The sequence below is a fragment of the Dromiciops gliroides genome, chromosome 6 (genome assembly GCF_019393635.1).
Source record: "Dromiciops gliroides isolate mDroGli1 chromosome 6, mDroGli1.pri, whole genome shotgun sequence".
Classification (NCBI taxonomy): domain Eukaryota; kingdom Metazoa; phylum Chordata; class Mammalia; order Microbiotheria; family Microbiotheriidae; genus Dromiciops; species Dromiciops gliroides.
The window spans coordinates 36572239-36594640 of NC_057866.1; the positions used below are offsets into that span (position 1 = coordinate 36572239).

The following is a 22402-nucleotide window of genomic DNA, read 5'->3' on the forward strand; positions in this document are numbered from 1 at the left end:
TCCTCCGCCCAATTTCTCGACGTCGACACCTAATTTGCATAGTGACCGCCCTTCTAGGAGTGCAGTGGCGGACAGGCTCCCCGTCGAAGCCACCGATTGGTTGGCCAGCCGGGGGTTCATTTGCATCCGGGCGGCCCGCCCCCGTGGCCAGCTGTGCCGAACGGCTCAGCTCAGAAGTTTGCCCAGATCTATCTCCGCGGCCGGTAAAGGGTTCGCGGTCTCGGTGTGGGCTCCTCTTCTTCTTCTCCCTCCTCCTCCTCCTCCTCGTTTGCTCTCCTCCCGCCACACGAACGCCCTCTTCGTTCTCTCGGGGCCCTGCCACCGGAGGGGACCGGCGCTTCGCCTGGCCGAAAAGCCAGAAGTTGTGCCGAAGAGGGAGGGAAGCGCTTCCCCCTCGCCCCGCCGCGGGCTGAGCGCTCCCCCTCGGAGCCGGAGCGGCTTTGGCACCCGCTTCCCGGGATCGTCCTCGCCCGGTTTCTCCTTGGGAGCGGGCGGGCGATGCAGGCCCCTGGGGCCGTGCGGCAGAAGAGGAGGCGGACGCCCGGGCGCGCCTAGAGCCTCGGCAGGCGGCAGCGGGCCGGCCAGACGGACGCGCTTGGGCTGGGCTGTGAGGAGGGGCGCGCGGGGCCATGGAGCCGTGAGCGCCCCTTCTTCCCCCGCTCCCCGCGCAGAGCCCCGCAGCCAGGTTCCCCCATGGCCGGCACTTACAGCTCTACCCTGAAGACTCTGGAGGACTTGACCTTGGACTCTGGCTATGGGGCCGGGGACTCCTGTCGCTCTCTTAGCCTGTCCTCCTCCAAGTCCAACTCGCAGGCGCTCACGTCGTCGGCGCAGCAGCACCGGGGGGCGGCCTGGTGGTGCTATTCGGGCTCCATGAACAGCCGCCACAACAGCTGGGACACCGTGAACACCGTGCTGCCCGAGGACCCCGAGGTGGCCGACCTCTTCTCGCGCTGCCCGCGGCTGCCGGAGCTGGAGGAGTTCCCCTGGACGGAGGCGGACGTGCTGCGGGTGCTGCGCAAGGGGGCCGGGGCGCGGCGGCCGCCCCACTTCTCCGCCGAGGCCGGGCGGCGCGTGGCGGTGCTGCTGCGTCGGGCGCTGATCCGCGTGGCCCGCGAGGCGCAGCGCCTGAGCGTCCTCCACGCCAAATGCACCCGCTTCGAGGTGCAGAGCGCCGTGCGCCTCGTCCACAGCTGGGCGCTGGCCGAGAGCTGCGCGCTGGCCGCCGTGAAGGCGCTGTCCTTCTACAGCATGAATGCGGGCGACGGGCTGCGCCAGGGCAAGTCGGCGCGCTGCGGCCTCACCTTCTCCGTGGGCCGCTTCTTCCGCTGGATGGTGGACACGCGCATCTCCGTTCGCATCCACGAGTACGCCGCCATCACGCTCACGGCGTGCATGGAGAACCTGGTGCAGGAGATTCGGGCCAGGGTGCTGGCGGCCAGCCAGAGCCCCGACGGCGGGAGCGGGGAGGTGTCTGCAGAGGCTCTGGAGATGGTGATCAACAACGACGCCGAACTCTGGGGGGTCCTGCAGCCCTACGAGCATCTGATCTGCGGCAAGAACGCCAACGGTAAGAACCAGGGCCCCGCCGTCGTGTGGGGAGGGCTGGGCTGGTGGCTGCGTCCAGTAGGATTCTACTCCGGGACGAGATTTCCTAGGACGAAGACGCTAGGTGTGCTGAGGCTCTGGGGAGAGCTGAGGGTTTGACCCGGAAGGTCCCTGGATTAGTGTAACTACACTGGGGCTTCTTCAGACGGCTCGAGCGCCTGTTAGGTCATTATCCCGCCCTCAAGCCCCCTCACCTTTGGAGGACCCGAAGCTGCAAACAATCGGTGCTTCTCTTTGGTATGGACAACCGACGTGGCCTTCCTAGGGACAAGCGGAGGGCTGTCTTCTCTTGGCACCATAGTTAATGCAGCCTTGAGAATCAGCCATACATTCCTATACATCTTGGTCCCCCATTGGTCAAAGATCGGGAGTTTTGGTCTCTGTTATATTAATTGTCCGGGAAGATTTCTAACTTTGGTGGACACCTTCACTATGGACTGGGGATTGTCGCTGTCTGTGGTTCTGGCCCCGTCACCGCTCGCATAAGTACAGATGTGGGTAAAGTCAGGAGAAGTCGACTTGGTTCTTCCTAACCCTTTTCCCTCTTTCACCGTTCCCCCAAATCCAGACAATCAAAGCCGAGAGCTTTAGGAACTGATGAGAAGAGAAGAGTCAGAAGGGTAGAGACACAGTGAGGTACTCTTGCCCTTGGCCTGGGCACCCATCTGAGGTGGAAGACATTAGTTAAAGTCTGCATGAAGCCAGAGGCGGATTAGTCCTTGCGAATCCCACAGATCGTACTTGGCCTCATTCAAGGGCCTGCTATTTTTTAAAGCCCTACCAACCTTTGATTATTAAAATGACCTCATGTGTTTTCCTGGGAGGCCTTAACTGCATGCAACATTGGGTGCTGATATTGAAGAGCTAGACATTGTAGGACAGTTATGGTGTCTATGGAGGCAAAGCAGGGGCAGGGGAGGGAAAACCACTAGGTAGTTGGTGCTCCTTAGAGAATGGCATGGTTTCAGTGCATGGGGCAAAAGGCAAACACTTAGCCCACCTTCCTGATAATGTTTAGCATGTAGAATGTGTTCAACAGCAAACTGCCTCCCAGTCTCCAGTTTCAAGAGTTGGCATAATATAAAATATTTAGAGCGCTCCTGTGGTAAGATATCCCTGCAATCCGATTGGAAGGCAGTTTGGGGGCAGCAAGGCAAACAAGGGGATGGAAGAAGGCCAGGCAACACATTATGGAAACTGAAAAGAGCTCAGTTCTTGGGAGGGTTAACATATTGAGAAAGCAGCTTTGTTTATCTTCATTCCAAATCCATGGAAAGCAATAAAATTATTTTAATGGCCCAAGTTTCTTCTGTGCAGACCCGAATGGGGATCGCTCCAGTGTGGTTTTGTTTGTAATTATTGTACTACCAAAGGAAATCACATGAACCAAGGGAGCTCTTTCCCGCTCCTCCCCCCACCAATCTGGTAAGCCGGCTGCTTCGGCCCCCACCTGAAACCAATCCAGGGCTTTTGTGGATGTTGCCACAACTAGTAATTGTGGTTTCCTCCACACCAGCTTGGTGATGTCACAAACAGGAACACCAGGGAGCTTAGGCAGGCTGGCCATGGGCGGTTTCCAGCTAGCTTTCAGATTCCTAAGCAGGGACTGTGACTTTCTCAAGAGGAGGGGACACTTCAGAGTTGAAGGACAGCTCCTTCAGTAATACCAGCAGCAGTTTAGAATCATGATGATGGTGGAGGAGGAGGAGGATAGGATGTGCATAGCATGTTATGGTTTACAAAGTTACACACATACACGTACATATATGCATACATGCCTATGTGTGTATATATGTATACATATATATTCTCTCATTTGATCCTTATAATATCCCCATGAAGTAAGTGCTATTGTCCTCATTTTCCAGATGAGAAAACTGAGGCTGAGAAAGGCTGACAGGATTGGTTCAGTATCACACAGCTAAGTGCCTGAGAGGGGATTTGAACTCCCAAACCCAGTGTTTTTTCCATACAAAGCAAAGAGCAGGTGTCCTGGGGTAACTGGTGTCTCTGTCTTTTATCTTTCCTAATAGATTATAACTTCTGTCAGGGCAAGGAGATTTTTTTCCCTCCCCCCCCCCTTTCTGGCACCTCAAACCATGTCTTGAACATAGTGCCTCGATAAATACTTGTTCGTTGAACAATAAATAGATGAGTGTTGAAATTTGCCATTCATACACAGCTGCTGCCTGTGGTTTGCTGCCTCCAGCGCTGAGGGAATCACTTAACCTCTGGAGTCTCCGGCTGCAGATAAAGATGGAAAATAATAAAGTAGGAGTTGCTTTCCCAGGTATCATGAAAATACAGAATGACCAAACTCGGTATATCATAGATACCTGCCAGGTCATTCAGTCATTGCGTCAGAGCTGGAAGGGTCCTTACAGGTCATATGGTCTAACCTCTTGTTTACCACATGAGACAACCAAGACATAGAGTTATTCAGTGACTTGCCCAAGGTCAAATGGGTAAAAAGTAGATGGGTTTATATTTGAACCCAGGACCTTTGACTACAAATCCAATGCTCTTTTCATTGTCTCCCTCTTGCCTATTGATTCCAGAAGGCAGGTGTCTTCCATGAATTGTGGGTGCTCATACAACTGAGCTAGTTCTCATCCTGTGTAAAGTTTTGGGGGCTTTCCATTCAGGATGAGGATTTGACGCTATCAAGGATATTATTTGGAAGTCACTTTATAAAGCCTACACCCATAAAAAATAAAAGCAGTCCCAAAATAGAAGCAGTTAAGGTAATTGCACACGCTAAGGTAACAAACTTCTCTAATCAGAAAGAATATTTCCCCTTTTCATTTCACTGTCTCCATGGAATAATGTTAGGCTGGGTGACCATTCATCACCTCTGTTTCTCTGCATACTCATTTTGAATATGTGATAATAGAGAGAGAGAGAGGGAGGGAAAGAGAGGGAGAGAGAAGGGCTCTAAACAATAACTGGACTGATTTATTGAGTTCATTTAGACAAAATAAAATGAATGCTTAGAAGAAGAGCAATTAATTTCTGCCTGAAAGCTAGTTAGAGAGAGAAACAAACTGCTTGGGGAAGGAACCCAGAAGTCCAAACCTTTTGTTAATATTAAAAATACCCCCAAGGCCAGCAAGGTTAGAGTTTGCACAGCTGAATCCCAAATGTTGACTGGCAGAGGAAGGGGGGATGGTTAATATTCCCTTGCTGGTCTTCCCTTTAAATTATATATTTATTGTTGTTATGCTAGCTAATTATACAGTATGGAAGTATGCATTTGACTCAGCTGTATATGGCTTTTAAACTTCTGTTCTTCTAACCTGGAATTTAAAAGCCAGCACTACTCATGTCCATTATGCAGATTGCCAGACAAAGATGATTTTGCTCAGCCTGAGATGGAAGATAAAAGTCCCAGAGTGTTTATAACACATTATTTTAGCTTTGTATGGAGTTACATATTGCCTGCTCATTTGGTATTGATGTCCAGGCTACCAGAAAAACACCATTAAATGATAATATCTTCATAGCTTCCTCATGTGGAAGTAGTGAAACCACTTTAACAGAGGATCGCTTAAAAACACAGCTTTGGTAGAGGATGGTAGCTTGTTTCCTCATTTTATTCCACATAGGTAAACTTGATGCTGAACATAAGTTCTGAATTTCTGGTCTGGAATGTTTCTCTATAGGTCTTTCATGGCTGTCTGTAGAGACTAAGAAATACCCTCCCCCCCTTTAGCGTTTAGACCTTGGGATTAAATGATAGGCTGTGGGTGGAAATTTTCTCCTTTGCAAAGTATATAAATTCAATTCAGTTCAGCAAGCATATATTGAATAACTTCTGTTTGTCAGGCACCATATCTGAGGCAGCACAAATTGCTTTATCCACAACATTCCAATTGGTTCTTAAAGATACAGTAACAGTGTCTATAGTCCCTTTGAGAGAGTCATTTGAGATGGAGGTTTTCCAGTTTCAATTTAACAAGTATTTATTTGTCAGGCACTGTCTCTGAGGCAGTACAGTGTAGTAGAAATAGTGCATAAATTTGGAGTCACCAGGTTCCAAGGTCCTGAGGTTGAATCCTGATTCTACCATTTGAGTTACCTTACCTTTTCTGGACACCAGTTTCTCCGTATGTAAAATGCTGGTTTCACATGAGAATGACCTCCAAAATCCCTTTTCTAGGTACTGAGAATATGGAAACAAAATGGAACAGTTCTGGCCCTTAAGAAGTTTACATTCCAACATCTTCTCAATCCAGGTTTTTCTGAATTGCTTGCTTTTAAAGGAAGTTGGCTGGGGCAAGTCTGAACATCTTAGTTGGAGTAGAGAAGAGAAAATGCTTGTTGTGTGTGATGGCAGGGAAGAAAGCCTTCCCCAGCCTGTGGGGTTAACTTAACTGAGGGACTGTCAGAGGGTATGGACTCCCACTGAGGCAATCGACAGCCTGAGAAAGTGCTAATTGAGCGGCCTTCGGCTATTTGGATCAGTCTTAGCACCTGGATGATTTGAGGGGAAAATTCGGTTTGCCTTGTCTTTTCTCAGACCATTTTACTCAAACTGGGGAGGCTAGAAAAGAAGGTATTTGAAAAACAAAAAATTCTTCATGTCTGAATAAATGATGGTCAGGGAAGAAAGTTACAGGGACAAGTTTTTAACGATAAGGTACAAAACCTTAAAATGAATGCTGGAACACAAAAGGGGCCTTACAGACCAGCTCACCAAGTCCCCCCATTTTCCTGATGGCTGAACTGAGAGATGCATAGAGGAAGTAACATGGCCAGGGTGGCTCATTTGTTCTACCCCCCACCAGTGCATGCAGAGAATACAGGTCAAGTAAGAGTTAGGTATGAAAGGCCAAGGAGCCCATTAGACAACCCCACAACTTCTGTGTGCCAGGCCCAGTGAGTGCTAAGACCACAGAAAGGCTTTCTTCTTAAACTGTAGATACCTCTAGGGAGGATGCCAAAGATGCTTCCCTGAGGCTAAGAGATGTGCTTTCTGGTGGTTCTCCTGACAGCACAGTGTTGTTGGAAGGAGCTAGACCTGGGCTCAGAAGAGTCTTGGTTCAAATTCTGCTTCTGGACACTAGCTGCGTAATTTTGGACAAGTCGCTTTTCTGAGATTTGTCATCCTCATCCTCTCCTGTAAAATGAGGTCAACAGTAACTATTGTGGAGTCAACAAGCATTTATTAAACCTACCTACTATGTGTCAGGCATCGTGCTAAGCGCCCAGGAAACTGGTGGTGTTTGTTCTCGTTTCTTGAAGAGGACCATGGCATCATTGTGCTGTCATGACTTGTGAATTGGATTTAAGTGAGGGAGGGCTGTGCAAAGTCACCAGTCTTGCTGTCTCCTCCCCAGCCATTTGTGTCCAGTATCAAGATATACATCAGGATGACTGGAGATGGCCGGGGATATTTTTAAGACAATTGGAGTTAAGTGACTTGCACAGGGTCACACAGCTAGTAAGTGTTTGAGCTGAGATTTGAATTCAGGTCCTCCTAATTTAAAGGCCAGTGCTCTATCCACTGCACCACCTAGCTGCCCAAGGATACCCAGGATAAAAGGGAAGGCAAAAACCCACAGTTCCCTGCTCTCAAGCAGCTCATAGTCTAAGAGTGGGAAAACAACATGCAAAACAACTACATACAAACAAAATACAGAGTAAACTGGAAATGATCTCAGAGGGAAGGTATTAAGATTCAGAGGGATTAGGAAAATCTTTTTGCAGAAGGTGTAATTTTAGCTGACTCAAAGGTAACCAGGAGGCAGAGATGGGGAGTCCAGGCATTCCAGGAACAGGGCATGGCTGAGGAAAATGCCTGGAGTCTGGGAATATAGAGTGTCCTGTGTTCAAGGAACAGGAAGGAGGCCAGTGTCACTGCCTTGGAGAGTAAGATCCATAAAGATAACTTCTCAAGATGGTTGTGAACTTCCCATGAGTAGGTCTACATTGTGGTTGTTTTTTTGTTTTGTTTTGTTTTGGTGAGGCAATTGGGGTTAAGTGACTTGCCCAGGGTCACACAACTAGTAAGTGGTAAGTGTCTGAGGCCGGATTTGAACTCAGGTCCTCCTGACTCCAGGGCTGGTGCTTTATCCACTGCGCCACCTAGCTGCCCCTGTTTTGTTTTTTAAAGAACCTTCATAGGCTCGAAGATGGAGAGCTGTCATGATCAACCCCTTGATTTTACAAATGAGGAGACTGAGGCAGAGGGGAATGAAATGACTTGTCTCATGTCACAGAGGTGATAATCATTTGAACTCAGATCCTCAGATTCCATTGCTCTTAAAATGCTTATCGTTGTCAGTATTATTATCATCATCATCACTTTAAGCAAACAGTTTGGGATCTTATTTCCTTATTTCTAAAAGCAAGGGAACAGATGCATCTGAGATCCTGTAGCAATAAGCTCCTTAAGTGCAGGGGTTTTCTCTTTGTAACCCAGTGTCCAGCACCATGGCTGGGCACACACCAACCTGATAGAGGACAAATGGCCCCCGGTTTGGACCTTAGTTCAAATCTTGGCTTTGCTACTTGCTTACAAAGTGTGATCTTGGTGAGGTCTTTTTCCTTCTGTGGGGCCTCAGTTTTCCTGATCTGGAAAAATATATGACTCTTGGCAAATCATTTTGCTTCTCTTTAACTCAGTTTCCTCATCTGTAAAATCAGAAGGTTGGCCTCTGAGGTGTCTTCTAGCTTTTCATCTAGGATCTGATTATCCTAATAAACACTCGCTAATTGATTTGAACTATAAGACTTCTCTTGGGAAGAGGGTGCTGTCAGAATTCCCCGGGAGCAGGGAGATGGTAAATAATAATGAAAAGGGCTTCAAGGCAAATGTCTGATGCATACCTAACAGGTGAGTCACTTGGAGGGTGAAAAAGGCAAGATGGCGGTGCCCAGGAGTGGCCCGGCCCTCTGAAATGCTAGTCTCCTCCTCTCTTCTGTATTTTTATTCCCCTTACCCCAAAGGACTCTTGCAGGTTTCCAAATTCATACCTGCCTCTTCTGTTTATAGGAGGCATGGTCCTTTTTTGTGGGGGGGGATGTATAAGAAATGAAGCAAGGTGATCACGTGGCTGCCTGGACTTCCTGGGGTAGATCAACAAGTTTTAATATTCTGACATAAACCAGAGCAGAACACAAGGGTTTGTCCCCACCTGACCCTGTCGCTGTTTGTCCTTTTCGCCCACGTTTACACAGGACACTGTGTGATCTCTTTGGCTTCAGTTTCCAGGCTTTTGCAATAATAATCAAAGCTCATATTTCATAGAATCATAGAATAATAGAGCTGGAAGGGATCTTAGAGTTCATCTAATCTGTCTCCCTCCTTTCCAAAGATCAGGGAACTGAGGTCTACAGAGGGGAAATGACTTTGCCAAGGTCACACTTAAAGTCCTACGTAGATGTCAGCTGTCAGGAGGGAACTAGTTGGGATTAGAACCCAGGTCCCCTGACTTTTATTCTACTGGCCCAAGTTCTATGTCATGCTTTTTTTTTTTTTTTTTTTTTTTTTTTGCGGGGCAATGGGGGTCAAGTGACCTGCCCAGGGCCACACAGCTAGTAAGTGCCAAGTGTCCGAGGCTGGATTTGAACTCAGGTACTCCCGAATCCAGGGCCAGCGCTTTAACCACTGCGCCATCTAGCTGCCCCCTATGTCATGCTTATTTGGAGGATGCTTTTCACTTTCCCCAAACACAAGTATAACTCTTAACTCATTTATCCTCACAAGCATTTTTTTCTTCCTCATTAGAGAGGCAATATGGCAGATCTGGCTTCAGAGTTAGGAAGACCTGGGTCCTGAGTCCCAATTCTGACATATAGGATGGTTGTGAGACCCTGTTCAAGTCACTTCTCAGTGCACCAGGCCATTCTCTAAGACTGTAAGTTGCAGATCAGGTGTTGACCTGCATTGGCAGAGAGAATTTCCTCTGCTGGAAGTTCTCTGTACCAATGAAATTACAAATCCAGTCTCCATCTATATTGTTTCCATTTTACAGAGACAGAAACTGAGGTCCAGAGAGACCAAAAACCGACCTTACATCACAGGGCTGCATCCTTGGTCTTTCGACTCCTAGCCGCCTGTTCTTTCAACTGAAAAGTGGGTTGCGTTGCGAATGTTCTTTGTAGTGGTTCTTGTGTTGGTGAAACTCCAGGTTTAGGCAAGAACATGACATTATTCCCCATGTGAAGCAGACAGCCAGGGTGGAGAGAGTCGTGGAATTAGCTTACAAGTTATTCCTTATCCAGTCCCAGCTTTCTGGGTCTCTAAGCCAAACACATTGGGAGCCATTGATTTTAATTCATCTATCATTCTTCTATCATTACTCCTAAGAGGGTGGGGGTAGGGGGGGAATTTGCTAGTGCGTTCCAGAGTGTCAGCTGCCAGGGTGATCAATAAGGCAAACGGAGTGGAAACTCAGTCAGATGTGCTGCTGCCGTCCACATCCTAATTAGTGACGAATCAGCTAGACAGGGAGAAGGGACTCACTGGTGTGAACGGAATCAGCATCTTTTGGGGGAGCACCTGCCTCCCTAGTCGAACCTCCCTCTACTTTCAGGAAGACAGTAGGATGTCATGAAAAGATCCTGGCTCTGAAGGCAGAGGACTTGGGTTCAAATCCCACCTCTGAGACTTACAAGCCTTGGATAAGTCAATGAGCCTCCTTAGACCTTGGGATTTTCATCTGGAAAATGAGTGGGTGGAGCTAGGTGGTCTCCCTTTCAGCTATTGATCTGGGAGCTCATGAAAGTCATCAGGAGTAACTTTAAATAAGCATCACCCTGCCGCTGTGGGAAGGAGAACTCTCTGCCTTTGGAGTTGGAAGGCCTGCGTTCCCATCCCAGCTCTATGACCTGTGGGACCTTGGGTAAATGATTTCATTTATCGGGACCTCAACTTTGCTCGTTTGGATGATGACAGGGTAAGACTGGATGGCTTCTGGGGTTCTTTCTAGCACTGATCCCCATGAAAACTCAATGGGAGTTGACGCAATGTCATCTGAGGCCACAAAGGGGTGGATGGGAATGATTCATGTTGGGAAGCCCTGGAGAGGAGAGCTGCTGGGGGACAGGTCGGGGGAATCACAGAATTAGAAAGGCAGGGGGTGATGGAAGAAGCAGGCTCTGCTGCTGCTCCATGGCTCTCTGGGGGAGTCTCATTGCCAGGAAAGCGGGGTTGGGGGGGCGGAATGGAATCTGCATCTCTTGTGCCTGTTAGGATGCAGGCGTGATAGATTCGAACTCTCAGGCCTTAGGCCCGGGGGAGGGAGTTGGCTCTGGATATCTGATCCATCTTGTTGCAGCCGCCAAGTGGTGGCAGGTGTTCTGTGTTTCCTCGGCCTGGCGTGTAAACATGTTTTGTGCTATTTTTTTTTTTGCTTATTTTAAAAGAAGCCTAAACAATTTCAGTGCTCTTACTTCAGGCTGCCTATGAGGAAGGAGGCACCCAGAAAAATGGTACAAAGGGGATTCTGCACCCTAAGCCAGCTTGCATTGGTTCATCACCCATTCAAAAAATGTGAGCACCTACTATGTACAATGCCTTGTGGATTACTGTTAATTATAACCACTCATTTTACTGTGGCACTTAACCCCACAACAACCCCATCAATCAGTTAGTCGATAAACATTCTTATTAAGGGCCCACCACATACCAGGTAGGCAATGCTAGGTTTATCCTTGGTTTCTAGATGAGAAAACTGAGGCGAAAAGATGAAGAGATTTGCCCAAAGGCAGATTTGAACCCAGGGCTCCTTCCTCCAATCAGGGTGACCTTTTCTGGACAACATAAGGAAAGGTGTGAGCCATAAATTGGAGGAAGCAAAGCATTGAGGGAGGAATTACAGGGGGTGGGAGCAGAAGGTCTGTCTAGGGAAGTAGTGGGAGATAAAGCCACAGAGTAAAATTCTGCCCACATCTTTTATCCAGATGTTCTCTGGTCTGCCAGAATGTAGGCTGAGATTTTTTCCAAATCACATTTTGTAATTCAGAAAAGTCAAATGCTCCCTCATCCCATCCTGAACCCCAGCCCCAGACCTCCCATTACCCATGGCAGACTTGACCTTGAAACTGTAACCAGCTGCTGGTCTTGACAATACAAATGACAGAAGATGATCCTGGCTGTCCAAACATGCGGGGAAAGAGGTTGGGGGTGGGAAAGAGAAGTCTGGGGCCCCAGAGAGGGGTCTCTAATGAACTTACCTTTGAAATTGAAGGCAGTGTATTTTCAGCATGCATTTCTTTGGGGACCCCCAAGGTCATATTTTTTATGGCAAAGCAATCTTGATGCCAAATGAATCTTCTGCCGTTCAAACAGAAGTAAACTGCAGCTGGTTGTGTTTGCTTCTGCAATTCTGTACAAAACAGGGCTCATAGACTTCGGGTGGAGAGCAGCAGAGCACTTGGGGCAGTACAAAAATAAATAACCCCAAGCTTTCTTTGGTAATGAATGTTTTTGCTTGTTAAGTGTAATTTGGAGGAAAAAATGAAGTTTGCCCTTTGGAGTTTGGGAAAATAAATAGAGTGAGATGAATCAGGAAAACAATTTACACAGTGACAGTGATAATAAGAAGGAAAGCAGTACTGAAGGAGAGTAGAGAAGAGCTCAGAGCTGTGAGCTGACCCAAAGTGACTCCTGAAGCCCGAGGGGATGCTGGCCTCTGGTCTTTTGGCCTAGAGGAGGATGATAGGTTGGGAAGGAAGTAGGGCCCTATTAAATGAGCCCCTTGAAGTGGTTGCGTGCATTCACTATCAGAAGTTATAATGATGTCAAATGTGGTGGTTGGTTTGAGCCTACTGGAAATATGCTGTGTGAATTTTAATAATGAAGCTTAATTCCTGCTAAGTTGAACCTAACTGTGCTGAAAAGGACGATTTTAGTGGGAGTGAGGAAGAACAGTCTTTGGAGAAATGACAGCAACATTTTTTTTAAGTCTTGCTAAAAAATTTTTTTTTAAAAAGTCTTGTTAAATTTTTATTTTTATTTTTTAAGAAATAGATTAGGAGATTTCATAGGGACCTAGGGATACTTTCCGATTCCCAAATTGGGTTAATTCATCCCTAGAATGAGATAAATTTTTTATAAATATTAACCCAGTGCCTGGCACATAGTAGGCACTTAATAAACACTTCCTTTCTTCCTCCCTTCTTCTCTTTTCACCTTCCTCCCTCCTTTTCGTCTTTCCTTCCTCCCTTCATTCTTTTCTTCCTTTCTTCCTCCCTTCTTCCCTCCTTCCTTCCTTCCTTTCCTGAACAGAGACTTGTTGAGGAAATTTTAAGACTTAAAAGGTCAAATAGGATAGAAACCCGGTGATCACACAGATTTAGTTAGATTGGGAAGCGTAACGGTGCCAAAAAAAACCCCAAAAAACAAAAAAATAAAAACTTGACATGTTATATTTCACCTGTAAGGTGTTGTCATGAAGGAATTTTTTTGTAAGTACACTTGGTCAAGATATTGCTGTTAGATTTTACAAAATTATTTTCTAGCAAATCCACTGAGGCTTCAGTTTACTGTTTTCCTTTTGAAAGTGAATTAAAGTTGAGAGAGAGAAAGAGGTTAGGCCTCATGTTGGGAATATTAACCAAAGGGAAGCTCAGCTTGGAACTGTAGGGGGGATTTGGACCCAAATGGCAAATAATAGATTCCCCCCCACATGATGATCTCCCTTAAAATTGGGACTGTGCCTTAAAGTATGGAAAAAACACATTTGCTGCTGGGATGTAAAAATAAATGAATCATTATCATTAACAATAATAATAGCTGGCCTTGATGTGATATTTCAAGATTTGTGAAGCACTTTATAATTATGATCTCATTTAATGCTTACCACCACCCTGGGACGCAGGTGCTATGCTTATATTCATTTTACACATGAAGAAACTGAGGCAAATGGGGGTTAAGTGACATGCCCAAAGTCACACTGTTGAGGATTTGAACTCGGGCCTTCCTGACTCCCAAGTCCAGTGATCCGTATGTCCTTTGTAGCACCTTGCCTCGGCCTAGACAGGATGAATCAGGCCATTGTGTGTGCACACACAAGGCTCCCTGGAAATTATATCCTTGAGGTTCAAGGTATTAGCATCCCTGGGATAAGCCCAGTCTGGGATGTGGTCCGGGTACTCCCTGAAGACCCAGCCATGCAGCAGTGCTGAGCAGAGGCCATTTGTACTGAGATTGTCTCTGATAATCATACTCTGTGGCTTTTGACCTCACAAGACTGGCTCCCATCTGCTTTTCCCAGTCCAAGGGCTGAAGCCCTTGACCCTTGATTTCAGGTTCCCAAAACCCAACAACTGTGGGGGGGATGGGGTACAGGGGTGACCTCATATGGCTGGACCTTGCAAGGCAGCATCATACAATGACCTGCTTAGCCAGACGTGGGTATTTATAGTAGGAGAATGACTAGAAAAAATAACCAAATGTGCTTACACCCTTCTTTATAAAGAGTGTGATAGAGGCAGGTATTGTAAGGAACCGAGAAGGCTGAGCTGTTCGGTCCAGCAATATTATTTTCAAATGCTGTTTGTTGTCATAAACACTGTTGGCTTTTTGAAGAGGGGAAGGAAAATGAGTAAGCATAATGATAGCCGGCATTTATATAGCACTTTAAGGTCTCATTTTATCCTCATGATCTTGGGCAAGTCTCTTAACTTCTGTTTGCCTCAGTTTCCTCATCTGTAAAACAGGATCAGTAGAAGCACCTACGTCACAGAGTGGCTGTGAAGACCAAAGAGAATATCTGTAAGGGCACTTAGCACTGTGTCTGGCATATAACAGGCCCTATATAAATTCTTATTCTTTTCCCTTCCCCCGTAGGGAAGTCCTAGCAGGGAAACTCCCTCTATCAGTGCAAATCGGTACCCTCTCTGCTGTTCACAGTCTTAAGGAGACTGCCTGGGAGCCCTGAGAAGATTGAGTAAGGAGAGGGCTGAGTGACTTGGCCCAGCCTTTTTATGTCAGGGGTGGGCCTTGCACTCAGGCCTTCCTTACCCGGCCAGGAAAAGGACTGGGAATTTGGATTCTTCAGCTCCTCTCCTCTCCTCTCCTAGGAGTGACCTAGGTGGGGAAGAAGCATGTTTTGGCATTTATGGAGCAGAGTCATGGGTGGCAGAAAGAAGAGCTCAATGGGAGGCCTGATTCTCCCTTTTCCATTTCTGAACTGCTGGGCTATTTAGGTTATCCCAGAATAATTACTGGGAAAACTGTACCTTGTGAAGGCAGGCCAGCATGACAGCTGGGAGACCACAGTGAGGGGATTGGTACCTGCTGGTGTATAAAGATACAACCTGCTAAATGCTTTATTTCTGTTCTGTTAGTGTGAATTAAAAAAAAAAAAACAAGAACCAACAACCTCATATAAAATCTCTGTGTGAGTTGCTTAAAATAGCTCAAGAGGAAGAAATTTTGGAAGTGTTTAGTTCCTTGAGACCTCCTCCTGATTTATGGTCCCTGTGAGGGCTCCAGGCCTCGCCTTGTTTACCCTTTCCCGCCTACTGTGTGCACAGAAGAGAGCCTGGGGAGATCACTACCACCCACTTTGGACTGATTTCAACTTGCCTATACTTTACTGGGGGGGGGGAGAGATTTGGGGGAAGGGAAGAGTCTTCGTTTGGGATTTGGTGCCTTCCTTCTTCCAGCTTCCAAAATAACAGCGGTAGAGTTTGTTCATCAGCATGTTGAGATTCCAACTCTGTGGAATTTGGACAATTCAGGTCTTTTAGCTGTTTCATTTCTCAACAAGATGTCAGTGATTATATCTCAGTGGTAGCTGAACTATAGAGGTCTCCCTCTATATATATTCATTTACAGAAGGACCAAATTTAGGAATATTCCACCATTTTGGGGGAATCTCAAAATCCTTAAGTTTATAGAGGCAACAGCTAATTATTATTATTGTTCTTTTTGTTATTATTAATTATTTGTTTCAGTTCAGTTTGTTTCATGACTCCACTTGGAGTTTTCTTGGCAATGATACTGAAGTGGCTTTTACCATTTCCTTCTCCAGCTCATTTGACAGATGAGGAAACTGAGGCAAACAGAATTAAGTGGCTTGCCCAGGGTCTCTCAGCTAGTAAGTATGTGAGGTTGGATTTGAACTCAGATCTTGCTGACCCCAGGACCAGCGCTCTCCCCAAGGTTGTAAATTCATTCCCCAAGTGGACCACACACTTTGTGAGATGATGCATCAGAGTGGAAAGAGTGCCTGATTGGGAGTAAAAAGTCCCCCATTTTGCACTCTGGTGCCACCACTAATTTGGTGACTTTGAACAAGACACTTCTTTCTGTTCCTCAAGTTTCTTTACTTGTAGAAACAATGGGGTTGTGCTAAAATAATCTTGTAGGTTCCTTCCAGCTCTAATTAGCTTCATGCTGCTAAATTGAGGTTAAAGGCATCCATTCTTATGCATCTAATTTCTCCACACTTTGACCAGGTGTCTGATCTTTGTTTAATCTCATCCAGGGAGGTCATGCTTCTCTTCTCAATTGCATTGGTTCATTAGCTATGTTTAACAGAGGAAGGTGGCATGACCTCATTGTAACTAACCACTTATCGCTCCAAAACTTCAGTCAGCTCTCCACCCCAGGGAACTTTCCCTTCATCTATCAGCCTGGTTCTTGAGGGAGAAAAGAGAGGCTTCCCAGTCATTGTAACTGTGTTTTGTTTTCTTGGTGGATTCTAGGAGCTATATGATTGAAGGTGCAAAGAGTGTCTTGAGTCTAGCTTGTCCTTGTAGGGCAATCATTCTGGCATTTTTCTGGAGCTTGGCTTTTATTTTCTGGGTCAGACTCCCCTGGAGTTCTTTTGGGGGCCACATAAAATGCTGAGCACAGTGTTTGGTAGGTACTTACTACATGGTAGTTGACTGTATTTCTGGCCCGAACCCATTACTTTCTAGCTCTCACATATGTCATCTCATTTTGCTTTCTTAACTAGTTCTAAAAACATTTCACCCTACATTGGCACCTTGGGACTAACTTTAAAACCTAGCAAAATCAGGATCATAGATTGAGAACTAGGAGGAATCTTAGAGTTGATATTACCTAACCCCCTTATTTTACAGATGAGGAAACTGAGGCTCAGATAAGAGAAGTCACTTGCCCAGGATCATACAGGCAGGAAGTAGCTTTGCCTCCAAACCCACCTCAAGGTGCTGAACCTCAGCCTTCTTCTAGTTGTGAAAGAACTGGAGAAGTACAGGCCAGAAGGCTAATCCCTTTGTGTTTCATTGCTCCCCAGCCAATAGCTAGCTTTTCCTTTGTGGTGAGTAGAGGAGTTTTTGAAGAAGCCTATGTCTGGATCCCTATCAGAAGAAGGTCTCAAAGTGTGAGCCTTGTGAAGGATTTGGGTTTGGAGTTGTTGTTTTTGAAAGACTTTACGGGAGTTTCCTCCTATTGAAAGCACGATTCTCCCCCATGCTTCCCCAAAATGTAGACCCCAGAGCTCATCGCCAGTGTCAACACCCCAAACCCCTAGCAGCAGCAGCCAGGTTTCCTTCTGCCAAGTTTAGACTGTGATACCACCCAGAAAAACAGTGCATGGTGGGGGGGGGATTTGTCTCCAGCATGAGGATCGCCAGCATCTATAACACTACTGTCCATTTGTCTACTCTCCCACTCACTTGCTTCTGTGTTTACTTGTTTTTAGTTTTATTTTTGTGTTGGGGGCGGGCAATGAGGGTTAAATGACTTGCCCAGGGTCACAAAGCTAGTGTCACGAGTCTGAGGCCGGATTTGAACTCAGGTCCTCCTGAATCCAGAGCCAGTGCTTTATCCACTGTGCCACCTAGCTGCCCCAACTTCTGTGTTTACTTATAAAGAAGACTCAGCCTTCCACAGTCCTACTTGTGAAATCCATTCCTGATTGACATAATTGTCAGGAAGGGAGGAAAAGGAACAAACATTTTGTCGAGTGGCTACTATGAGGCAGAAATCATGCTAAATACTTACAAATATTTAAGCCTGTCCACAGCCCTGAGAGTGAGATGATATTGTGGACCCCATTTTACATACAGAGGTTAAGTGACTTGCCCAGGGTCATGCAGCTAGCAAGTGTCTGAGGCTGGATTTGAACTTAGTCTTCAGACTCTGTTCTACCCAGTTTGCCTCTGGACAGGATGGATTCACTACTGGGGACATTTCTGAATAGAAATGCCCCAAGAAAATGACTTTAATTTCCTTCTGTAGATGGTTTAAGGAAGAAAAGTGGGAGTGGTCAGGAGCCACCCATTCTCAGCAGGGAGGGGTCTTATCTCACTAGAGAAGAAAAGAGAAAAAGGAAGGATGCGTGGTCAGGGTTTTGTTATGTCTTTGGATTCTGGGAGGTTTTGTGTAGAGGTCCTTGTACCCCTACAGAGAGAGGCCAGTAACTACTTGAGGGATGATTGGGGGGTGGGTCTTGCCTCTCTTCCCTTCATATGGAGCAGAGAGAGCCAATGCATAGCCACATTTTTAGCACTGTGGTAGTGGGGGGGGTGGGGAAGGGGGAGAGGGCAGGGCCAGAGGAAGAGTGTTTGAGTCTGAGGGAACCTTCATTTAAATCCTTCCTAGATCTGCCATTTATTATGCTCTCATCATACACCTTGAGTTGGAAGGTTCCTCTGAGGTCATCTAACCCCTTATTTTTACAGAATCGGGAATCAGGGCACTTAGAGGCTGAGGGACTTGTACAAGGTTAGGTAGGTGGTACTTGCCAGAGGCAGGATTTGAATCCAGGTCTTCAGACTCCAAATTCACTGCTTTTTCCAGTTACCCACAGTACCCCTTCTACCTTTCTGGCCTTGAGTTGTCTCAGTTGTAAAAAGATAGGCTTGCTATCTTTATGATCTCCCTTCAGTCACTAATTCTCTCCAAGTCTCAGTTGCTTTATCTGTAAAATGAGGACACTGGTCTCTAAATCCATGATCCTCTGAAGGTCAGTGGTAGATATACAGGCTGGTGAAGGCCAGCAGCAACCGGGAGTCCCTTCCTTAGGTACCTTCCCAATCAGTAAACTATGGAGAGAGGAAGGAAAGGGTGCTGGACCGATCCAGCGTCAGAAGTCATTTTCTCATTTACTGAAGGGAAAGTCTCTGTTTTTCCATCTGTTGAGGAGGAGTGGGCTGGTGGCTTGGGGTGTGTATGGACTGCGGTTATTTTGAATGCGTCTGAAGATGTGGGAAAGACACAGCCCTGGGAAGCTGCCTGGATTCAGCTAGAGTTGAAACCACCAGTATACTGTGCCTGTGTCTGAAAGTAGCTGCCCTCATCCCTCTACTGAGGCAAAGAAGTCAAGGGAGGAGTGTTGAAGGATGGGGGAAACAGCTGGGTAGGGATGGGTGGAAAGAAAGCAATCTCTCACAGAGAAGAGATGGAGAAACTCAGGGGCCTCTGGTTCTTGGGCTTTGGGGTCCCTCCTATCCCTACCCCTCAGGACTCGACCCACTCATTGGTTCTCATCATATTTGGAGGTGGAGGTTGTGAGAACCCAAGGACAGGGAATTATGTAAGGCTGAGGAGGGGTGAGGAATAGCTAGGGGATCATCCTTGCTAGCCATGATCTCCTTTGGCCAGTGTGGAGCTCCCCTTTCTTCTTACCTCTGTTGCTTTTATGTTCAGCCTTCCTCAGCTCAGTTAGAGACTAGCAAACCCTGGGATCCCTAGGTGAGACAGGTGTTGTTAATATCCCCATTTTTCAGATGAGGAAACTGAGGTTAAGTGGCTTACTCAAGGGCACACAGCTAATAAGCATCTGAGGAAGGATTTGAATTCATCATCCTAGCTCAAGATTACTCAGTGCCCTTTGACCCATCCTATCCCTGATTCCCCAACTCTGCTCATTTCAAGCCATGATTGGAGTTGGAGGGGTGTGGGAGGGAATGAGCATTTATTAAGTGTGTATCATGTGTCAGGTTCTCTATGATTATTATACTGGCAACGACCCTAGGAGGTAGGCACTATTATTATCCCATTTTACAGTTGAGGAAATTGAGGCACATAGAGGTGAAGTGCTTTGCCCAGGTCACACAGCTAGTAAGTGTCCAAGGCTGAATTTGAGGTCTTCCTAACTCCAGGCTCAGTGTTTTTTTCACTGTGCCATCTAGTTCAAGCATGTAAGAAATGAAGGGAAAGGGAGGAAGGTTAGGCTAGAAGCCCTCATGGAAAAGCTGGTGCCAAGTATCAAGTGCCTGTGCCCGATGTGACCCGTACCCTATGCCCTGGCACATCCTACCTAGCACATCCTGGACCAACATATGGGCCACCTGGACTAATTTGTGGATTTCATCTGAAGGACTGTTCCATGCCACCAGATGTCTGCCAGCTGTTCTTTGAAGATCACTCCTTTAGAAGCCCAGTTCCCACCCCCTCCCCCAGCCCCTCCCTCCAGGCTTCTGCGGGGCATACACAAAGGAGAAACCATGGCAGATCCTTGAAAACAGGTGCAGATTCAAAGGTCTATTTTTGTGGGGCTTTGTCCTTCATTTTCAAAGAGAACCAATGACATCACGGGTGATGTTTTGCATAAGGTGGATTGAAGTGAGGCAGAGTTGTACAAAGTCATCAACCTCACTCTCTCTTCCTGAGTCATTGGATTCCAGTGGTTGGACAGAAGTCAAGATGTCTGCTGATGGCTCGGGATGCAGGGGATGACCTTGGCATCATCAGTATTTAACCAAGCTCTAAGCCCTCCACTTCAGCCACCTTCATGGCTGCTGGAAAAAAGTGTTCTCATCTGCCCATGCTGCTGGAGGAAGTCTTCCCCTGCATATGGTAGACACCCCCCTAACTCATCAATGAGTTTGAGACCTGTTGGCTGCCCATAACCTGCTTTAGCCCATCTGCCATGACAGTTTGCTGGGGTTTGGCCACTGAGCATGCTACAGCTTCTTGGAGTCACAGGTGAGAGTTGAGTGACAGACAGGTGGACACCAAAGGTGGATGAGCAGCCCTGAAAAGACCAGAGGTGCTATTCCTCCTTTAATACCCCATATATCCCAAGGGTCTCTTATTGAACTAGACCAATAGGGCAGGACCAAGTGTAATGGTGGGTTGCTCTTGTCTGTCCTTCATTCCTGAAGAGGACCATGACATGGGGTGATGTCATGACTTGCAGTGAATTGGATTTAAGTGAGGGAGGTATGTGCAAGGTCACCAGCCTCACTGTCTCCTCTAAAGCCATCTGGGTCCAGTGTCAAGATATACATCAGCATAACTGGAGATGGCCCTGGATGTTTAAGGAAATTGGGGTTAAGTGACTTGCCCAGGGTCACACAGTAAGTGTCTGAGGTGAGATTTGAACTCAGGTCCTCCTAACTTCAAGGCCAGTGCTCTATCCATTGCACCACCTAGCTGCCCTATGGTGAGCACTGTACTAGAGAAGGGCTAGAGTCAGACTGGATGGGATGGGTAGCTACCAAGAAATGCCCCCAAGCCTGGTGAGACCAGTGGGTGGTGGTTCCAAGCTTTCCCGTCTCCTTGAGGTGCTTGCAGAGCTGCTCACAATGAATCCCAACCCTGCAGCTCCTTTGCCTGAACCAAGCACCTAGCATGGAGGGCTGTGATCAACAGGTGGCAGGATCAGGTGAAGAGCTAATTAGACAAATCAGATTCTTTGTACTTTTGCTATCTGGAGATGTCTGTAGAGTTGTCTCACTGAGTTTTAATAAATCATATGAACATTAAAAGATAGAAACAAGCAAACCATTCCTTTAAGGGATCACCTGACTCCCTGAGAGTCTATTTGGGAAGCCCGAGTGTGTAGAGAACATGGATGACTGGGGCATCTCAGGCCATCTTGTCTCTCTGCTGCTACGTAGGTTTCAAGTGGATAGTGGCACAAAAGCATTGGCTGGCCACCCTTCATTTTTCCTTCCCATGTCAGATGGCAAGTATTTGTTTCAAGCTACATTAAAGGTTCCCCATGAATACTGGATTTGTTCTGGGTAGGAGGAAGATTGACTGTTTATGTTATTGTCATCTTGGACGTTACCATCAGAGGATCTGAAGTTCCTCGTTTGTGGGCTTGTTTGTTTTTTAAACAGATGAGGAAATCAAGACCTAGGGGGAATGAATTGACTTCCCTAAGGGTGACCCAGTAAGATAAGTGGTAGGGCTGAAACAACCATCACCAGAAACTGTGACCTTTATTACTGGTCTCTAGCTATGAGTTCCCACTTTTCTGAGAAAATAAAGTACTTGCAGCCTCTTATCCATGGCTTACAAGGGGACGTGGCATCTGTGAGGTGCCATGTTTTCCCACCCCACTCCCCTCCATTTGTCCCTCATCAGGAGCATTGAGAGATATGGTAGAATGTCTCGGTGTCAGGAGGTCCTGAGTTTGTCTTTGACACGTCCTGGCTCTGAGACTGTGGACAAGTACCTTCAGCTGTCCATGTCAGGGAGAATTGCTCTAGTCCTAGAAGGTATAAATGAGTTATTACCCTGCACCTGTGGAGGGAGTCTCCCACGCTGATGAAATCATAGATCTAGACTAAAGAACCGTCTTAAGTCCTGGTTATCCAGTAAGGGGGTCAAACCTTTGACACAGTGGGCTAAGAACACCAGAAGGGTCCTTGCCCAAAATAGACCTTTGGCTGATTGTTGCCTGGCATTCCACATTTTAAAACTTTGTCCTTTATCCCCAGAAAAAGACATGGATGAAACAGGAAGTGTTGCCCATCCTTGATGAGTTGGTAGGAATGAATTTGTCAGTTCCATCCCGGAGAGCAGATTAATGTACCGTTATATAATATAATGAGAGTTCTAGGCAGTTGGGACTGGGAATACCCAACATTGAGGTAGTGAAAGGACTAAGGAAAGGGGAGACCAGGCACT

At 46.8% G+C, this 22402-nt stretch overlaps 1 protein-coding gene across 1 annotated transcript in view; it reads left to right on the plus strand.

The window, feature by feature from the left end:
* The first annotated feature begins 200 nt into the window (after positions 1-200).
* The window catches only part of ABTB2 (ankyrin repeat and BTB domain containing 2), a 191837-nt gene continuing 169635 nt past the window's right edge, over positions 201-22402 (plus strand). The window contains exon 1 of the mRNA XM_043971339.1: positions 201-1570. Within this exon, the coding sequence (XP_043827274.1) occupies positions 694-1570 (877 nt within the window). The 5' untranslated portion in view covers positions 201-693. The remainder of the gene's footprint in view (positions 1571-22402) is intronic.